The sequence below is a fragment of the Odontesthes bonariensis genome, chromosome 18 (genome assembly GCF_027942865.1).
Source record: "Odontesthes bonariensis isolate fOdoBon6 chromosome 18, fOdoBon6.hap1, whole genome shotgun sequence".
Lineage (NCBI taxonomy): Eukaryota > Metazoa > Chordata > Actinopteri > Atheriniformes > Atherinopsidae > Odontesthes > Odontesthes bonariensis.
Window position 1 is genome coordinate 18,994,398 of NC_134523.1, and position 20,146 is coordinate 19,014,543.

General features: G+C 43.7%; 3 protein-coding genes across 5 annotated transcripts; all 3 read right to left on the minus strand.

The window, feature by feature from the left end:
- Positions 1-1,254: 1,254 nt before the first annotated feature.
- On the minus strand, positions 1,255-10,129 carry LOC142367163 (uncharacterized). Of its 3 annotated transcripts, none has more exons than XM_075449110.1 (4): positions 9,872-10,129; positions 5,603-5,845; positions 4,785-5,000; positions 1,255-4,392 (listed from the first exon to the last, which is right to left on the minus strand). In XM_075449110.1, the coding sequence occupies exons 1-4, from the start codon at positions 10,077-10,079 to the stop codon at positions 3,521-3,523; spliced, it is 1,539 nt and encodes a 512-aa protein (XP_075305225.1). In that variant the 5' UTR covers positions 10,080-10,129; the 3' UTR covers positions 1,255-3,520. The 3 variants fall into 3 exon arrangements, with proteins under 3 accessions (XP_075305225.1, XP_075305226.1, XP_075305227.1); XM_075449111.1 differs by lacking the exon at positions 9,872-10,129 and adding an exon at positions 7,655-8,535; XM_075449112.1 differs by lacking the exon at positions 5,603-5,845.
- Positions 10,130-11,774: 1,645 nt separating this feature from the next.
- LOC142367154 (uncharacterized) lies at positions 11,775-16,046 on the minus strand. The gene is made up of 2 exons (XM_075449102.1): positions 15,597-16,046; positions 11,775-14,770 (listed from the first exon to the last, which is right to left on the minus strand). The coding sequence occupies exons 1-2, from the start codon at positions 15,925-15,927 to the stop codon at positions 12,711-12,713; spliced, it is 2,391 nt and encodes a 796-aa protein (XP_075305217.1). The 5' UTR covers positions 15,928-16,046; the 3' UTR covers positions 11,775-12,710.
- Positions 16,047-17,282: 1,236 nt separating this feature from the next.
- LOC142367157 (uncharacterized) lies at positions 17,283-19,922 on the minus strand. Its single transcript, XM_075449105.1, has 2 exons — positions 19,421-19,922; positions 17,283-18,791 (listed from the first exon to the last, which is right to left on the minus strand). The coding sequence occupies exons 1-2, from the start codon at positions 19,842-19,844 to the stop codon at positions 17,290-17,292; spliced, it is 1,926 nt and encodes a 641-aa protein (XP_075305220.1). The 5' UTR covers positions 19,845-19,922; the 3' UTR covers positions 17,283-17,289.
- Positions 19,923-20,146: the final 224 nt, after the last annotated feature.

Below are 20,146 nucleotides of genomic sequence, written 5' to 3' on the forward strand. Positions count from 1 at the left end.
AGCTTTATTTTTTTTAAGCCCCAGCCAACTAGCCGAACTACCTTCGTCAACACCAAAACGAGGCTGGAACTCGGCTCACAGGACGCAGCAGGGGGTAGAAAAATGTTCATAAATGATGTTGCTAATATGGGATGTCATACAGCTTCATGTCAAAAGAGGCGAACTATCCCTTTAAAAAAACTGATAAAAGCACTGAGAGGCTCCACCCCTTTACCTGAAGACTGCTAACCAGCGGGCAGTCTGTGGTTAACGTGAAGAGGAAATCCTCAGACCTACAAACTCATAAGAAGTCCCTGATAAGAGCTTCAACAATGGCATCAACACCAACTGACATGTGGGAAGGTCACTGGCCCCTCGGGTCAGATATTACTGGGGCACCATCAGTATTTTGTTTTTCTTACTATAGCATCCACAACAAAGTAGTAGAGCAGTATCCTCAGAAAGCGGTACACTGCACATGTCCTTTTAATCCAGGCTGCAAAGTCACAACAACTGGACATCTGCACAGAGCTTTGTCCACTAATCCTTAACTTTATATCACATGAATGCTGCCACAGTGTTACATACATAAGGATCACAAAGTATAACATCTCACTCAGAGATGCAATGTGAATGTCTCCTCAATGGAGGTCTTATAACAAATGATGGCCAAAAAACCCACAAAATTAAACCATCCATGTATTCTGTGATTTCTTTCAAATTAAACAGAATTCAAAATGAAAAATGAGAAAAAGGTGAGCTCAGACAGAAATGGGAATTTAACTTGTCTGATAATCTTGTATGTTTAAAGTATCTGATGATGATCCATTTTTTATATCTGCTTAACCCATTTCAGGGTTGTGGGGGGGCTGGAGCCCATCCAAGCTGTCATTGGGCGAGAGGTAGGGGTACACATAGAGACGAACAAGATAAACAACCAGCCATGCTCACACTCACTCCCAGGGTCAATTTAGAGTCAGCAATCAACCTGACATGCATATTTTAGGTGGTGGGAGTAGGCTGGAGTACCCGGAGAGAACCCACACATTCACGGAGAGAACATCCAAACTCCACCCAGAGAGGGATTCAAACCAGCAACCCTCTTGCTGTGAGGTGACGGGGCTAAACGCCACACCACCATGCAGCCATAGTTTTTATAAAAAGGAGTTCATGCTGCAGCCTGATATGTTGAAAGTATTACAGGTCCATTTCCATCTACAACAACTGTGGAAATACTGATTTCATATCGATACATGCATAAGATACAGCTTTGACTTTAGTAGTGGAAGAGTTATGGACACTTTAATTCAGCTGGTACTTTAGCACTTTAAGTACAGTTTCTTAATCAAGGTAACAAACCCAAAAAAAGTTGGGATGCTGTATAAAATGTAAATAAAACAGAATGCATTGTTTTTTTTGTAAATCTCATGAACCAATATTTCATTCACAATAGAACATGGACAACACATTTTAAAAGGGAGACATTTTACCATTTCATTTTTTTTTTTTTTGCCTTATTTTGAATTTGATGGAAATGTATCAAAAAAGTTAAGATAGGAGCAACAGAAGGCTGGAAAATTAAACTGTACATAATGAAACAATCAGAGGAACATGTTTTTCCTAATTAGGTTAACTGGCAAAAGGTCAGTGACATGATTGGGTAGAAAATGAGCACCTTAGGGAGGAAGAGTCTCTCAGAAGTAAAGATGGTTGAGCAATCTGAAATTTCAGTTAAATGTTCCTGAATGTAAAATTGTGAAGACTTTACATATTCCATCATCTACAGTAAATAATATGAAAGAGTCAGAGAAATTGGACAGAGCCAAAATAAAAAAAAAAAAAAAATCTCAATATTGACCCTCATGCAGGGCTGCATTAAAAACAGACATGATTCTGCATGGGCTCAGGAACACTTCCAGAAATCAGTGTATTTGTACACAGCTCACCGTGCCATCCACAACAGCAGGTAAAGCTCAATCATACAAAGAAGAAATCATATGTGAACATGATCCAGAAAGACTCCCGTCTCCTCCGGACCGAAGCTCATTTAAAATGGACTAAAGCCAAGTGGAAAACGTTTCTATAGTCAGACAAACATCATATCCTTCAGACTAAAAAGGAGAAGGACCATCCAGTTTGTCATCGGCACTCAGTTCCGAATCCTGCATCTCTAATGATACGGGGATGCCTTTGTGCCTATGGAAATAGAAACTAGTACACCAGGAAAAGCTCCATTGTTGCCGTAATGTATATACAGGTTTACAAACCAAAATGTTGCCCTAACCTGAAACAGTTCAACAAATACAGTCACATGAACATATTCTAATAAAATGTTCCTCTCATGTAGACTATATACTGTTGACACTGATTGTTTAAAATATGAAGTCAGTTTAAAAAAAAAAAAAAAAAAACCTCAACAGGTATAATTTGTTGTAATTTAATATACGGTAACATTTGTCTGGTGACCCTGCTGCTTTACACAGAGTGCTGGTTTCACAAGACTGTTTAAGAATAAAAACAAGTTATAGTTAATGCTAAGACTGAAAACAGGAGGATTTATTTAAAGCTTCAGTAGAGCAAATCCAGAACTTCCCGTGAAATCCCTTTATACTTGTTAAAAATATACACAAGGTATCGAATAAATGCTTGAAAACATTAAATGACTGAGAACGATGTTCTACTGAACTTTGAATCAAGAGTCTAAAACAGTTGATCCATTTTCTGCTCAGGATTCTTCATTTCTTTACAAAATAGCTGTGAATGTGTATTAATACGTCTGTTTGGGAGTTCGCCCAACTCTAAATCCAGCAAACGATGCCATCTGCGTATCTGACAGCTATCCAACTAACAGTTCTGCAGCAGGTCCGTCCAACATCTACGCAGCATCATCTGCACGGCTTGTCCACCACGTGAGTGTAAAGTGAGGTTTCAGGTAACTTATTCCACAGCCGGAGAGTGAGCGTTTAAAATTTCACATCCCAACTAGTTAGTTTCCCGGTTATTGTGGTTCTGCTCAGCTGTCAATCGTCATCCTCAGTGGATAAGCCACTAACGTCTCAGAGTAGAGAATACTGGCTACTTTCTCATGATTTTAAGATCCAATTCTACACGTATGATGTTCGATTTAAACATTCAGGTTTGGCTGAGTTTTTCAGAAAACATTTTTCCATAGAATTTATTTTCTGCTTTAACTTAGTATCAAGTTCAAAAGACAGAACACAGGTCTGCGGGACACTACAGCAGTGACTCCAAAAATGGAATCAAATAGAGTCTTCTCCCATAAATGATGGAAACAGAAACATCCTGAAACTGTTAAACTGTGTTGGGGATTAGAAAAGAATTATTCAAACTTTGTAACATCTGGTTCATATTAAAAGAGGGCCCAGGAGACCTCTGAGAGACGCCATGATGTTATCAAAAGATAAAAAAATAATACGTTTCTCCAAAAATCAAGTTTCAAAAGATTAATTTAGATTAATTTAGATTCATTTGTGGGTGATGTTCAGGTGCTGCATCAGGCCCTCCCTCCAGGTAAAGCCCTCTAAGAGCGGTGCGGTTGCTCCCCACTGTGGACCTTCATGTGTCTCTCCAGGCTCTCCCTCCTGCTGAAGTTCAAGCTGCAGAACTCACAGTGGTATGGTTTCTCTCCGGTGTGGACCCGTCGGTGGATCTCCATCCTCCTAATGGAGCTCCATTTCTTCCCACACACATCACAGGTGCTGCCCACTTCTTTGTGGGATCGCAGGTGCTCTATAAGGGTCTTGGTGGACTGCAGAAGGTCCCCACAGAGTCCACACTGCCTCTCGGGCTCCTTGCAGTGGCCCTCGGCATGCCGGAGAAGAATTCCCTGAGAATAAAAGGAACTCCTGCAAACTCTGCAGTTAAAACGGTCAGAGGGTATCTGGAAGGGGGCTCTCTGTCTCCGGTAGCTGCAAGACATCTGTTCCTGGTCCTGACTCACGTTATTCCTGATATGTTTCTTCAGACTCGTCTTTGAGCTAAACTCTCGGCCACAGCTGCTGCAGGTCAGAAGATTCTGGTCTGCCGGAGGTGTGGTTTGAGTCCCAGAGGAGAGCTGGTCACCTGGTTCAAACAGAGCATTGCCACTGTACTCCCTAGACAATTCTAAATGGACGCCAGAGTTACTGTTGCAGTCTGGACGTGTGCGGGTTCCTCCAGGTTCAGGTCGCGACAGAATGTCAGGATGAGGCTCATCCTCCATGTAAGACTGGATCTGACTAGATGAAGGGTTTTCTTCTTCATCAGACTCCATCTGCCAAGGAGGACTCAACGTGAGTTTTGTATCAGTGTCCTCAGGTCCAGAAGCTCTGCCCTCCGCTCGTTTGATGTGCAGATTGAGACTCGACCCTTTCACCTGCTGCTCTTCTTCTTTGGTGAAATCCTGAACTCCATCTGGTGGAACAAACAAATGTAAATCTTATTGTCAAAGACGGTGAAACACGACATTTGGTTTATACTGGGTTCTCTCCGGGTAATCCACCATCCCAAAATAAGCATGTTAGGTTGACTGGTGCTTCTAAATTGACCCGTAGGAGTGAGAGTGCATGGCTGCTCGTCTTGTTTGTCTGTGTTCCCCTTTAAGGCCTGGCGACCTGTCCCGGGTGTACTCTACCTCTGTACTCTGGGTTATGTTCCATGAAACTATTTTCTGCACATCTCCAACCTGAATTTATCATGCAGATTTATTTCACAGAGTGACCAGGCCTGTTTAATTTGTGACCATTCAACATTGTTGGGTCTAATTTGAGCCTAAAGATAAGTTTAATGATCTGCTGTGAACTGACCTTCAATCATCATGTGATCTTCATCCACTTCTTCTTTGACACAAAAAACTTTTGGCCGTTTGTCAACCAGCTGAGGTTCAGCCTCCAGAGAACGTGAGGTCTGGGTGTCTGTGTCGTCTAGTTCAGAATCGCCACCCATTTCCCTTTTAAGGGGGACTGTGAAGCTTTGTCCCCTCACCTGTGGCTCTTCTTCTATGGTGAAATTCTGTGGAACAGCTGGTGGACACAAAGAGCTTAATTTAAGAACTGATTAAAACCTTCAGATTGTACATAAAAGATGGATGAAGTCATAGTGACATCACCAAATGTAGTTTTTACGAACCGGACACAAAGGTAATTGATTAGTGGATTTGGCTGAGAACACAAACTAATATGCCAATATGCCTTTAATTAATTCTCACTTGGTGCAAACCATTAAATTGCATGAAAGTCTGACTTTCACACAATTTAATGGTTTGTACCACCAGTTGTCGCCCCCTGCTGAACATTACAAAGAATACATGTTTTGAGAACTTTCCAATTGGCCTCACTTGCAGTTAGATTCAAGGTGTCTCTTCCTTTGGTCACATACAGTTAAGACAAAAAAAAAAAAAAAAAAAAAAAAAATTCTATTGATATTCTATTTATCTGACACTGATAGTTTTGTCTTTTCACATGAATATTTTCAACTTATCTAAAAGGCAGTGTAATGTCTATCTTTTAACTACATCCATCTTTTATATACAAAAATACGATGATGCATGATGTGTCAACACATTCGGAAACAAGGCAAAGACTTTAAGGGAAAAATTATCTGGTCAGACATGATGTGAACCAACCTTCCTGCTCGGAGTTCATTTCTGCACCGACTAAAGCCTCCAGCATCATTCGACTTTCATCCACTTCCTGTTTGACACCTTCCAGGTGACTGTCAGCCGAATGAAGCTCTTTATTAGAACTTGCTGAAAACTTGTTGACCATGTCGTCTACTCCTAAAGCCCCACCCTCCTGCGTAATGTGCACCATTAAATTTCGCCCTCTCACCTCCTGCTCTTCCTCTATTGTCCAAACATGTTGAGCACCTAGAGAAGTAAAGAGCCGAGAGTTAAGCCCCTTTCACACATGCACTTCTTTCCATTAATCTGGTGGCAACTGAACATATTTTCATGCCTGAAGTACCCGCATTTTGCGAGCAAACCGACTCTTTTACACTTGTACATTATATCTCACTCTATACTGTTTCAGAAGTGGTCTACAAAATAATAATAGAAGTTTAAATTAACAACAAGACAACTTGACATTAGGTTATAATAATTTAAAGTAAATGTGAATGAGAGTGAATCAGGTCTGCAACGTATGTGGCTGATGGGTGTGTCCAGAGACCATAACTTATGTTCTGTTTTTTCCAGCAATGTTGAGTGCATCGACCTTGATATTACATACGAAAGAAGATGGGGAATGAAACGGCCTGTGGCATTACTTCACAGGCCGTTTCATAACCAAATTCACTTTGACTCATGCAACCCCAACATCTCAAATGATAAGTCAGGTAGGTAAATAACTCACAGGTGAAAACAACCCCAAAGACCCACAGGGTGGTCAGGTATGCAAGGGATATGTGACCTCAACAGACCAAACCGGTCATTTCATAAAGAAGCAGGAACATGTGAAAAAGATTTCCACACAAAAACATTTTCTAAGCTGTTCAGAAGCTGTTCTGCAAACGCACAAGTAAGTGTTGCAGTCTGTTCCAGGGTGCATCTTCCTATGACACAATAACTTTAGTGTTGATATTTATTTTTATTATTCATCTGATGCTGATAATCATGTGTTTTTACTTGAATATTTAAATTTATTTAATGCAGGGCCTATACTTGTTACTAAGTATTTTAAATGCAATGTCACTACCTTTATACTTCCAACAGTAAACATATCATCCAGGTTTTATACCTTTAAATTATCTTTAGTTTTGGTGAGAAAGAAGAAGCTGTTTAACTGCTCCATGGAGGTTCAAAGGTCTGCTACAACTGCTTTCCTGTTTAACAAGTTGAGCTGTATTCACAGCCGCGACATCTGGTGGAAGAAGCCTTTACGTCTCACTTTGTTGGTGGAAATTCTCAGTAATCCAGGTCATGGTGACCCTACAAGTTCGCGTGGAAGGAAACTGTACTACTTTCTCTGTTTTTGAAGACATTTTACCTCTTTAGTTTCTAACTAACTGGTGGAGAGTCTAAGTCTTATAAGATGTTTTAAGAACATTTATATTTAAAAAAAAAAAAAATGATCAAACATGTTTTGGTCACAAAGACTCAAGGTGTAAAATGCTGTGAAACCGCCTGGGGAAGAGAATCAATGCTGCTTTGAGAGTGTTAGATAGGTGATACCCGATCTGGGCTTCATTACAACCCTATAGAAACTGACTAAAAATGTCACTACTAGGGCAAAGGGAAAAGAAAAGGAACACAAATGCGTCAAGAAAGCACAACAAACCTGTAGATACATAAAAAGGGTTTGGTCAAACCAGCTAAAAAAAAAAAAAAAAAAAAAACATAAGATAATATAAACAATAAATAAGACAAGAAACAGACAGACTACAAAATAGTCAGGGTAAGAATATTGTCACTCCATATGACGCAGGAGTGTCTGACAAGCATATTTTCACACAGTTCAGACAGAAACTGGCTCACCCGAAGAACAAAACGTGGACTGAGCAGTGTTATACAACAACTCCAAAGAAGTTGGGATGCTGTGTAAAATGTAAATAAAAAGGTGCATTTGCAATGTCATCAAAAACAGTCTCAATAAAAAACAAAACTGTTTCATGAAAATGATCAGCTCATCCTTGATGGCAGCAACACGTCTCAAAATAGTTGGGATAGGTCAATGTTTACCTCTGTGTAGCGTTACCTCTTCTTTAAACAGTCTGAACATCTGGGAACTGTGGAGCTAGCTGTTGGACCTTTGGGGGGAGGACTGTTGTCCCATTTCTGATCAGCTGCACAAAATGACTTCCTAAAAGCTGTCCCCGTGGTGAAATGACTTCAGGAGCCTTTTATGATTTGCAGGTGGACCTCATCCCTCACTGATTGGGTCGTCATCTCCCGCTGGTCCAATAGCGTAGCTTTGCAGTTCCCAGGCAGCCAATCACCCAAGAGTGCTCCAACACTCGAATCTGCATACACAAAGAATCATGCACATCCTCTAGAGGCCAGGGGCCGTAACAAGGATTCTAGCTGCTCAACAGTCCTGGCTCTTCTTTGTCATATTTTGTGTTTCATGAAATATTTTTTCAGTTGGTGAAAGATCGGGACTGCAGGCAGGTCAGTCCTGCACTCAGACTCTTCTACTAAAATAGATGCATTATGTGGGTTAGGATTGTCCTCCTGAAATACGCTGAAACATCACTGAAAAGGATGTCATCTGGACGGGCGCATGTTTTGCCCTAAAACCCGAAGATACCGCTCAGAAACGATGGAGCCTTTCCAGCTTACAGGCACTAATGCATCCCCATGCTGGATAGTCCTTCTCCTTTTTTGTTTGGAGGAAGAGACGTCCATGATGAAGTAGTGCTGCCTAAAGGCCCATTTATGCCCTACGTTAACTACGGAAACGGACGTTTTCACCCGGTTCCGGGGGGCGTTTCATCCGTCAGTTTGTCCGTAGGTCAAGAGTTTAGCAATCCGGTGAGCTCCGGGCGAAACGGAGCAATACCAGAGGAATTCGTGGGGGCAGTAGAGAGTCAGGAGCGTGTTGGCTCCGGAAGTTATGGAGGAAGAAGAAGAAGAACGAAGAGTAGGAGATTAAAAAATTTTAAGATTTAAAAATGCCAGGTAATGGAGGAGAGGATTTGTGAGATGGTCAGGGGGTATATACATTTGTATGACTGCAACTTCCTCAATTGACGCAATGTTTCTCAAACCCGCGGCCGACAATGACTCAATATATACCGCCCTCTAGAGGATTTCTTACAGACGTGCGCAATACGGACGGAGGCATAAACAGAAGCTCCGGGAGCAACGTATGGACCGGACAGACGAATTTCGTCCGGTTCCGTAGGGCATAAATGGGCCTTAAGGATCAATATAAATTTTTTTGGCTGTGTCTAGATTCTCTGAATCTTTGATGTATGTACTATAGATGACTGAATATTCAAAGTCCTCAATATCATAGTTGAGGAACGCTATTCTGAAATTGTTCCACAATTTGTAGACATATTTTTGCTGATTGCAGACCCTTTTTGAGTTGCTCTTTTTACTCCCCATCATGTTACGACCTGATGTCAATTCATTACAACATGGCCAACCAAACTTTTGCAGCCTCTGTTTATTTTTTGTGACATCTTCCTGCTATCAAAAATAAGACGAGCCATTATTTTTCAAATCTTTCACTTAAAACATTTAAAAGTTTTCTTTTTTCTATTGTGAATAAAATATTGGTTTATGATATTTGGAAATCATTGCATTATTGTCATCTTTTTTTTTTTTTAAACAAATGAAATTTTACAGAGCGTCCCAACTTTTTGGGACTTGGTGTTGTATAGGCAGTCCACAGAGCAGAGTGGAGCACATACACCTTTATATGGGTGAAACTTAACCTGCTAAAACATGCAGCACAACGCCAGAGAACCGGCTCTTCGGGTCAACACTAAGCAGTCCATCTGCATCTCAATAAGGGACACTTTTTGAAGGAAAGGAACGTTACGTACATTTGGACAGAGAGGGCAGATTGTTGGAGAGAGGAGTTAAAGAAGCGGTCTATGTTAAACTTGGAAAACAATCTTTGAGGCCTCGGGTATCACATTCCTAACGCTTTACAAAGCAGCCTCGACTCTCCTCCCCTGGCGGCTTCACGGCCATTCACACCTCGGATCGTGTGACCAAAACAAGTTTGGTCATGCAGGTGAACAGCTCACAGGTGACAATGACGTCAACGAGCAGCAGAACTCACCTGCCTGTAAGCCTGAAACTCCCCACCAGCTGGTTAGAACCGAAGATAAAAGGTGGAAAGTGTTTAAAAAAAAAAGAAGTCAAGGGACCTTTTACTCAAACTCCTTGGATAACTTTACGTCTCACTCTAGCAGTCGCTCTACACCCAGTGCGTTTACTCACCCACAGGTTCATCCTCTCTGCCCGCGGCTCCCGGAGGTCCAGCAGCCTTCAGCTGCCGCTGCTGCCCGCTGATCTCCAGTTTAAGGCGCAGAACCTCGCGCTCGTATTCAGCGACGGTCGAAGCGAAGCGGCGGAAAATGTCGTCTGTGACCGCGGAGAGACGCTGGTCCAAATACAAGCGGAACATGTGGAGCTTTATGTGCAGCATGGTGAGACCAAAGCAGCGACAGGTACAAACACGGAGGCAGCAGACGGCTGAATGTTGGCCCGACAGGAAACTGTCAAGTTACATTCTCTGAGACAGCAAGGCTTCACAACAAAAGCACCTCACTGCGGTGGACGTGTGCACAACACGAGTATCCTAACAAGAAAATAGCTCATATATGAGCATTTATACTCATGTGAAAACATCCACTCGCTGGCAGGTGTTACTAATAAATATACCTAGTAACCTGCAACTCATGCCATATTAGACTGTGTTGTTATGCATAGAACAAAAAATAAAACACAGAAACAGCGTCTTAACTACACCCTGGCTGGGGGTTAAGTAGAAGCCAGGTGCTGCTACTTAAATGGACGTGATTAATTATCTTCAGCAGGTGTGAGCACCTCTATAAAAGCAGATTTTTTGTCAGTTTGTATTGGTCTGGTGGATTCAGTTGAGCAATGCCAAGGAGGAAAGACATCAGCAACAACATTAGAAAAGCGGCTGTTTCTGTCCATCAGTTTATGAAGTGCAGTAAAACCATTTCTTGAATCTTGAATTTCCAAACTGGTTAGTGTCCACCATTCTACAGAGTGAAAGATTATTCACAAGTGGAAAACATTCAAGACAGCTTTCATTCCTCCCAGGAGTGGACGTCCCAGAAATCCTAACGGCTTGAATAAGGGCAACCAGACTTCTTGGATCTTGAAAATGTTTTACCTCTCATCCAAAAGGCTTCCTCAGTTCTAAGTTGGCGGGGAGTATTAGCTTATAAGCAGAGAGAGTCATTCTCACATGGCAGGGCGTTACAGTTACATGCGTCATTCAACCACCTGACTGTGGGGGTCGGTTGAGTCATTTTCACCTATAAATTGTCTACCTGTATGAAAGGGCGAGTTTTGGCACAAGATCCAAGGCATGAATAGTAGTTAAAGCGCCCGGGGAGGAGAGACAATGCTGCATTGTGTTAGATAGAGTGATACCTGAGACCACCTCCTCTGTTCAGTGATGGGTTTTTCCAGTCTAACATAGCTGGTTCCTTTACTTCTCTCTCAAACCATCTGTCTTCTTTGTACACATTCTGGACAGAATAAGATCACCTTACAAGCTGATACTCCCCACCACCTAGTTTAGAGCTGAAGAAACCGTTCGAGTGAGAGGAGAAACTTCCACCAGATCCAACGAGAAGTTGTGGACTGGATAACTGAGACCCTGCCTACACCAATATATGTCCCACAAAGTTCATCCCAAGATCAGACCCAAAGAGTTACATCTCAGACACAACAGGCCTCAGTTAGCATGTTAAATTTCATATTCATATTTCATTTTTAACGTTCATGATAGTACAATTAGAAAAAAAACCTTGTCTCTAAAAAAAAAAAAAACATGGCAGCACAACTATCAGTACAAACACCTCGTAGCAGCTGTCTAGCACGGTGGTGGAGGGCTGATGATTTGGGCTGGTTTTCCTCCACAAAGATGAGAGACATATAACGTCATACAGAAAATGATTACTTCCATTTATTGCTGCTAAATGTGGTTCTAGAAGATGCTGAATCACAAGGTGTTTTTTACACACTGCTTCTGGAGTTTGGTTTAGATTTGTGTCGTGTTGTTTCTTATCCAAGGTGCTGTTGATACTTAAAACCTTATAACTGATAGAAAACATACTCTTTTCCACAACTGTATGTTGCATGTGTAATAAAATATTTTAATTCCAGGAAAATATATCAAAATATATGATAGTTGAAATGTTGAAAATACAGTGGTACTTGAAATTTCAACAAACTTTTATTTCTGCATAAATAAGACCTAGATGATCTAATTTTCATTTCTCCTAAAACCAGAAAAAAACTCAATTAAATAAATGTTTTTATTCATGTTTGTTAAGTGCAGCATGGCACAAACAAGAGAATTCTGGTAAAAGAGCCGTTGATGCTCATTTCTAAAGCAGTTTAACCGCACTAATCCACAGTCACACTGATTGTTTACAAAAAGAGGAACCAGTGATGTGGTCTCAAGGAGTGGCTGCCTATACAAAGATCACTCCAAGTTTTGTAATAATCTGCTATGCAAAGTAGTCAAGAATCAACGGTAACTTCAAAGCCACTGAAGGCCTCTCTTGCATTGGCTGTTGATGTTCAGGAGAAGTCTGATTGGGCTGCAAGGAGAAAAACACAGCTGCCCATCTTCAGTTTGCTAAAGATCGCATGAATAAGACAGAAAGCTGCTGGAAGAACGCTTTTGTTGTAGTTGACGGATGTGCTGGACACAGAACGGAATAAGGAATAGGAAATAAAATGGATAGATCTGCACACCAAAGAGCTCCCAGAAAAGATTTATTCAGCTGTCATACGTGACATTTCGAGCACCCTGCCCTTCTTCAGATTGCTGTTTCTTTGGTTTCTTTGGATGTGTCAGTCCTTCTGGAGTGTTGCAGTTTGACCCTGTTTTAGGTCTTCTCTATGCAGACATGTAGGGAAATCCAAAGGGTTCACAAACTTTCTACAAATATAATTAGCTTCTTAAGGTTTTTATGATCTAAAAGACTCGATATGCTCTCCAATTTTGAACACAACATCTGATCTGTTTATTCAGATTATTCAGTTTTTAAGTGTAGAACCAGTAAAACCGCTACAGCTGGATGAAGTCTGGCTGCAGATGATCCTGTCTCCTGATTGGCTCTTCGCTGCTCTGGACAACCAGGTGAACCTTCATGTGGATGTCTCTGGAGCGTTTCTCCTGGTAGCTCTTGCCACAGACCCGGCAGCTGTACGGCTTCTCACCAGTGTGCGTCAGCAGGTGTTTCTTCAGGTCGTTCTTGGTGACGAAGGCCTTCCAGCACAGGTTGCAGCTGAAGGCTCGCTCCTTCTTATGGAAGCGGATGTGGGTCTCCAGGTATCCTTTGGTGCTGAAGCTCTTGCTGCAAAGGCTGCAGCTGAATGGCTTCTCACCAGTGTGTGTCAGCATATGGGCATTAAGCCCTCCCACCTGCCTGAAGGCTTTCCCACAGATGCGGCAGAGGAAGGGCTTCTCACCTGTGTGGATCCTTTTGTGGACCTCCAGGACGTGGACTGAGGCTAAACTCTTCCCACACATCTCACAGGAGACACGGCTGGCAGGTTTGTCTCCGGTGTGGTTCCTGATGTGTGCTGTCAGAGCACCGTTATCAATGAACGTCTTCCCGCAAAATTCGCAGATGTATGGGCGCTCCCCGCTGTGGATCCTCTTGTGGCGCCGCAGAGCACCGGGCCGTGGGAAGGATTTGCTGCAGATGCTGCAGCGGTATGGTTTGACGCCAGTGTGACTCCGCATGTGAGTCTCTATGTTCTGGTAGGTTTTCCCGCAGATGTGACAGATTTGACCAGCTTCCCTGTGGGTCTGCAGGTGGTCTCTCAGCGACTCAGACGGCGGCAGACTTTCACCGCAGACTCCGCAGGCCGACTTGGCTGAATGACTCTTGGCATGTTTCCTCAAACTGCCTCCACTCTGAAAAGACTCCCCACACACTTTGCAGCTGCATCCTGACTGAGCTGGCGTCTTGGCGCTTTGTGTCTCAGCATTCAGACTCTGACAGTCGGCTGTAGGCTCAGCGGCCTCCCACGAGTGACTCCTGGAGTGAATCTTTAAGGCGCTGCTCTCGATGAAGGTCTTGCCACACTGGTGGCAGACATGCGGTCGCTCGCCACTGTGGATTTTCTTGTGCCGCCTCAGAGCTCCAGGTCGGGGAAAGCGTTTGCTGCAGAAGGTACAACGGTATGGTTTGATACCCGTATGGCTCCGCATGTGTGCCTCCATGTTCTGGAAACTCTTTCCACAGATGCTACACGTCCCGCTTGTCTCTCTGTGAGATTGCAGGTGAGTCTGCAGAGTCTCAGGCAAATCCAGCTGCTTTCCGCAGACGCCACAGATGCTCTGTGATTCCCTGCAGTGCGTCTCTGCGTGTTTTCTTAAAAAGCCTCGACTGTGGAAGGAATCTCCGCAGACTCTGCAGCAGAGTGAGGCCGACCTCCCACCAGGAGTTGGTTCTGTATCTCTGTTCGGTTTTAGCCTCTCCAACCCACCTTCCTTGCTTACATCACTACCCTCAGTCTGATCTCTCTCCTCGTCCTCATGTGACTTCAGGTGCTCCTGGAGCAGCTCGTTTTCAGTAAAGGTCAGTCCGCAAGCCTGGCAGGTGTCAGAGGTCCTTCTGTTGTGGATCTTCTTGTGTCTACTTAAGGCTCCAGGTCGGGGAAAGCTCTTGCCGCAGACTTCACAGCTGAACGGTTTGACTCCAGTGTGGCTCCTCATGTGCGTCTCCATGTTTTGAAACATCTTCCCACAAACCTTGCAGGTCCCGCCACCGCTGACAGTTTCTCTGTGAGATCTGAGGTGGTCTGACAAAGCGTTTGAAGACTCAAAGTGTTGTCCGCAGACTCCACGGAGATGCTCTGGGGAATCCGAGTGTAATTCCACATGTCTCACCAAGCTCCTTTTGTGACGGCAAGCAGTCTGGCGTCCTGCACCCACTCCGCCTGTCTCTTTACTGCCGGAGGATATACGGCTACCGCTCCAGTCTTCATCACTCTCAGCTGCAGAAATGTCTGAGGAAGCAGAGCTAGGTGGACCTGATGGCAAGTGGGTGGAGTCTGAGAGCAAGGGAAGGTTTTCATCTGCAGTGATAATCTTAGGAGGAGTCGAGCTGACGGTGTCTGACGGGGAGAAAAAAGTACTCAGTTCAAAGTGCTTTAAAGTTATAGTTAATTACATGAGTTTGTGTTTTGGAAAACTATCTTTTCTACCTGTTCTTAAACACAGCAAACGTGTACAGATGAGAGAAACTGGAAGTTGATATTATCATGAAATGTATTCAAGCTGTCATGGTTTCATATGTCAGACATTTCTGTGACTAATTTAAAGCTTTTATAGGTTTCAAAATGGGTGAATTAAACAAGAAAGTAGATGATATCATGGACCGCTAGAGTGATAGTTGATAACATCCAATTTTGACTATTTTCTGACAAAACCGTTATTTTGTTAAATGAAATAATAAAGCTAATCTATTTTGCTCTCCGGATTACTGATACAAGCAGCAGATTCCCAAGGAGAGTTCACTCTTTGTAGGAAATATTAAACTGCTTTATCTAAGATTTATTGATAGAAAGACAAAAAAAAGTGATATTCATCAGTACAAAACTAATGTGAATTAAAACACATGAACTGTTCATTTCATAATTAACTAATTTTGTTTTATATTTCTTGTGTGTCTAGAGATAAACAAACAGAGAACATTTCATTATGTCCAGTCGTGACAACTAACAATCACCTTTAACTACATATTTGCACATTATTTACTCTCAAAACGGATTGTTAGCTCAATTAAATGTTCGTTGTTTTTGATTATCTGTGAGGAGTATCAACTCTCTGTCAGACTAATTGGCTAATCAGATGCTTGGTGCTGATTGGTCTATGGTCACCTAGCAACTGTCACTGTGATGATGTGGCTCCAACATGGCGGTACAGGCCCATGGAGCTCACCCGTTCGGTTCAGCCGGACCACCGGGCTCAACACGGCCTCCAACAGCCGGCGCTGCCGCTCCAGCTGCCGCCGGTACTCCTCCACCTCCCGCTCCAGCAGCCCGACGATCCGCTGCGCAGCCACCGCCATACGCTCGGTGAGCAGCAGCCGCAGCAGTTGAAACAGGCGACCAGAGGCTCCGGAGAACCTGGACCCACCGTCCCGCTTCTCCAGCGCGCCCAGAATCTCCTCTCCGACCCTGCTGAGCAACTCCGACACAGAGTCTGCCAGTGCCCGGAGCCCACAGCGCGGCGGGGTTTCTGTCAGAGACATCCCTGCACAGATCTCCATCCTCCGGACAGCAGGAAGGAAAACACCCGGGACTGTCGCGGTCTGTCCGGGTCAACGAACCAACATTGAGGGGAGAGAATGCTGTATTCTGCCCCCTGCCGGAGCAAAACGGTGCACTAAGTACTCAGATCCTTTACTGTAAAAAAAAAAAAAAAGCACTGATAACTCCGTGAAAACAGTTTTATTCTTCCCCTCCTTATTTCAACCAATAAAGGTATTCAGAACGTAAAATGGGATGCTTCATTTGAAATGATCAGACTGTTAATATACCTATAGAATCCACTTTTACTCCTGGTAAAGTTTATAACTCGAAATGAATAAAAAAAACATTAAAACTTTGTATCTTTGATAGTGAAACAGAATGTTCCTTTTCCTTATGATGCCAATTCAGTAGAAGTATTTTCCAATACCACTGATTTGTTGACGTAGTTAGAAAAGTGAAGGCCTTTTTTCCCCCACTTAAACTGATATAAATGTTTCTCTTCAGACGACTCTTGAAGTAAAATATAAAAAAAAATCAATACAGCAACTGTAACTAAGGCAACAACATCATCTGTGGTGTCTTGGCATGGAGGCAATTTTCACGTACACAATCAGACGTTAGTGTCCCCCCACAACGTTTATGAAACTCTGACTAGAAGTGTCACTGCACAAACATCTGTTTTATTGAAGACAGTGAGTGATGAGCTTGTTTTGTCTGGAACGAGCAGAGAGGAAACAAAAAAAAACAATCAGACAGATCTTCAGTTCAGACTGAAAAATGTTCACAGAACAACCTGCCAGGCAGCAGATATCTGAGATACGTTCAGAGTATCAACCTGAACTTTGCATCGATTGATGGCTGTGTTGGGAAACTTTCAGTTTTCTAATCGCCATCAGTGGTCACAATAGTATGATTCGCCATAGAAAAAGCAGGGGCTTTATTTCAAACCAGTGGAAAACCTGCAAACTACATGTTTTAGAATCTTAAAATAGCTTCAGCATCATCTTCAGTAGGAGGGATTGATCAGGGCAGCCAATCACAATACGATAAATAACTGATTAGTGTCCTCTGTGACCAAAATCAATGATTTTTTTTCAACACGCTGGATCGGCGTTGGCTCTGATGGTGAGAAAACTTATGGTGTGTTATTTATAGTGGATGCACAGCACCAAACTGTAGCTTAAAGATGATTAACTAATCATGCTACTTGATTTACATGTGAACTAATTAACTAATTGCTGCAAATACAATGAAGTAGTGAAGTAAGAGGCCTCCTCAATGAACAACATACCACATTAAAGAATGTCTCAATTCACTGTCAGATTTCACAAAAACAAACATTTAAAAAAAGATTGTTTTGACTGGACACACTTCCCGATCTATAGCTGGAGGTATCCTGAGTAGAAGCACTCCATCCTCTCCGGCTCTGTGTTGGCGTTCAGCTCCGGTCCATCGTCCTCCCCGCCGAGTGCGTGCACTTTGAGGTGTCCATTGAGTGATCGTTTTGCCTGGAAACTCTTTCCGCACACCTTGCACCAGTACGGCTTTTCTCCGGTGTGGATCAGAATGTGCCTCTTCAGGTCCACGTCCTGCATGAAGCCCTTGCCGCAGACCTGACACAGGAAACGCCTCTCCTTGTTGTGGAAGCGAACGTGAATGTCCAGAGTCTGTTTCTGGGTGAAGCCCTTCCCACAGATGCTGCAGGAGAACGCCCGCTCGCCCGTGTGGATCTTCAGGTGCGTCTTGAGGTTACCGCCCTGGTTGAAGGTCTTTCCGCAGTAGCTGCAGGTAAAGGGTTTCTCTCCGGTGTGGATCCTCAGGTGCATCAGCAGTGCTGAGTGACCTGGGAAGGATTTCCCGCAGGTATCACAGGTGCTGCCGGCATCACGGTGGGAGTGCAAGTGATCACGGAGCTTGTCAACAGACTCGTACTGGTAACCACAAATTGCACAGCAGCAGTCTGGATCCTTCAGGTGAGTCTCCGCATGTCTCACCAAGAAGATCTTCCGCTCAAAGGTGTCCGTGCACACTTTACAGGTGTACGCTGGCGTTGAGCTGCGGCACCGCTTCGTGTTGTCAGAGCCATCCTTCTGGTGGCTCGCCATATGTTTCTGCAAGCTCTGACGCTTTTTGAACTCCTGACTGCATACGCTGCAGATGTGCACCGCCTTTCCAGTGTGTTCCTCCATGTGACGATCTAAAGAAGTCTTGTGGCAGAAAGAACGGACACAGTCTTTACATTTGAAAGGTTTCTCTGCAGCATGGACGCGCAGGTGAGAAGTGAGGTTGCCCTTCTGGCTGAACTTTTTGCCGCAGGCGTAGCAGCTGTACGGCTTCTCTCCAGTGTGCAGGCGGACGTGCAGCTCCTGCGCCAGGATGGAGTGGAAGGTTTTTCCGCAGAAAGAGCATGTTTTGCTGTTCTTCTGGTGAGTCTGCAAGTGAGCTTTTAGGCTCTCTGCCGAGTTTAAAAGCTCACCACAGTAGCCACATCGGTAATCCGGGTTGCTGGCACAGACGGTTAGGACATGTTTGAGCAGGAAACCTTTGCCCTGCAGAGAACGTCCACAAACGTAGCAGCTGAAGATCTGAGCCGGACTTGAGCGCTTCCGTTTTCTCTCAACATTGAACGTTGCGAGAGAAGGCCGGCCTCTCTTCTTTTTCCTTGCAGATCTGACAGGCTGACTGTGCCTGGTCCAGTCGTCATCTTGATCTTCCTCGCTGCTCGCAGAGACAGGCGGGTGATAGGCGGGCGAGGCGGAGCAGGGCGTCAACAGGCAGGAAGCAACACTGACGTCGGTATCAGAGTCAGACTGGTTCAGGTCTGCTGGGTCGACAGCAGGCTGGAAGTTTGTGTCGTTCAATGTCACCGACCGCAGAGACTCTGAATACAAGCGCAGAAAATCTCATCAGAAAATGCAATCAATCAAATTTGTACAAGACTGTGATGATAAACTAATCTCTGTTCATTTCTGCTTCATGAATAACTTAATGTGTTCAATCTTTTATTGATCTGAAGGTGTTCAGATGTTGGATTGTCTTCATCACAAATCCTAAAACCCAAAATCCTCAATTGCCGGAGAAATAACAATAATAATTATGACATTAAAAAAAGCTGCAAAACTTAACTAAATATGTATATTTATGCAGCTCGATCATTTTTTATATGATTAATTATTTTTGTATTGAAAATAACGATGAAATGCTTATATTTCTCAATGGAAATTTTTTCATTGGGAGTGAAAGTTTTTTGCAGATTTAACAACATAGTTATAGCCAGCATTCTGTGTCTTCTTGCTTCAAGTTGGTGAAAATTTGTTCTTAAACCTCTGAAAGAAAATCAGCCAGATTGTAGATCATTTTCCGTCCATAATTCTAACCTAACTTTTACTTTAACAAGTTCTCCCTCATTTTTCCAAAAAGCTAATTTCATGAAGACTGACGGTGTGGACTCCTTCAGCTTTTTCTGAAAACCTTCTCATGTCTGATGGCTCAGACTGCTGTTGTACTCACCGCTGTCTGCAGCCTCGTGTTCATTTTCTGTCGCTTCTCCACTTTGGCTGTGAGGGCTTTTATTTTGAAGCTGAGCGGAAGTGTGAGAAGGCGAGTGCGCGCTGGCTCCAGCTGATACGGTACCCGAGGACTTCATTAACCAGGACTCATCTACTTTGCACAGCCTGACTTCGGGCTTCAGCACGGTGTCCAGCAGCCTCTGCTGGCGGCGGATCTCCTGCTCAGACCGCTGCAGTCTGTCCTCGTACTCCGCCGCGGCTTTTTCAAACAGACCGATCATCTCCTCCGCAGCCGCGGTTAGCCGCTCGGTGAGCAGCGCTCTCAGCGCCCGGTGCTCAGCCGCTTCTTCTCCTGTTTCCAGCAGCTGCAGGACGGCGCTGATCCGCTCACAAACCAACGCCCGGAGAAGCTGCACGGCGCCCATTCTGCCTCGTTTTGAGCCCTCCTAACCTCCAGAACAAAGAGAGGCTGCGGGGACGTAAACACACTTTGAGTTCCGCGCAGACGACTTCACTTCACTTCGCTTTCAGGAAGGAGGAGACTGAAGAGCGAACTCTACTGGACTGGAGAGTTCAATTCCGCTTTCATTGTTTCATGGGAGTTTTCCTGGGAAGCAAGGTCTGAACAGACGGTTTGTTTCCATTGTCGCACATACAGGTGATAATTAAGTTGAAGCTAAACGTGGCTGGAAGTGTCAGTGTTATTATAAGAGTATGATTATCTAAA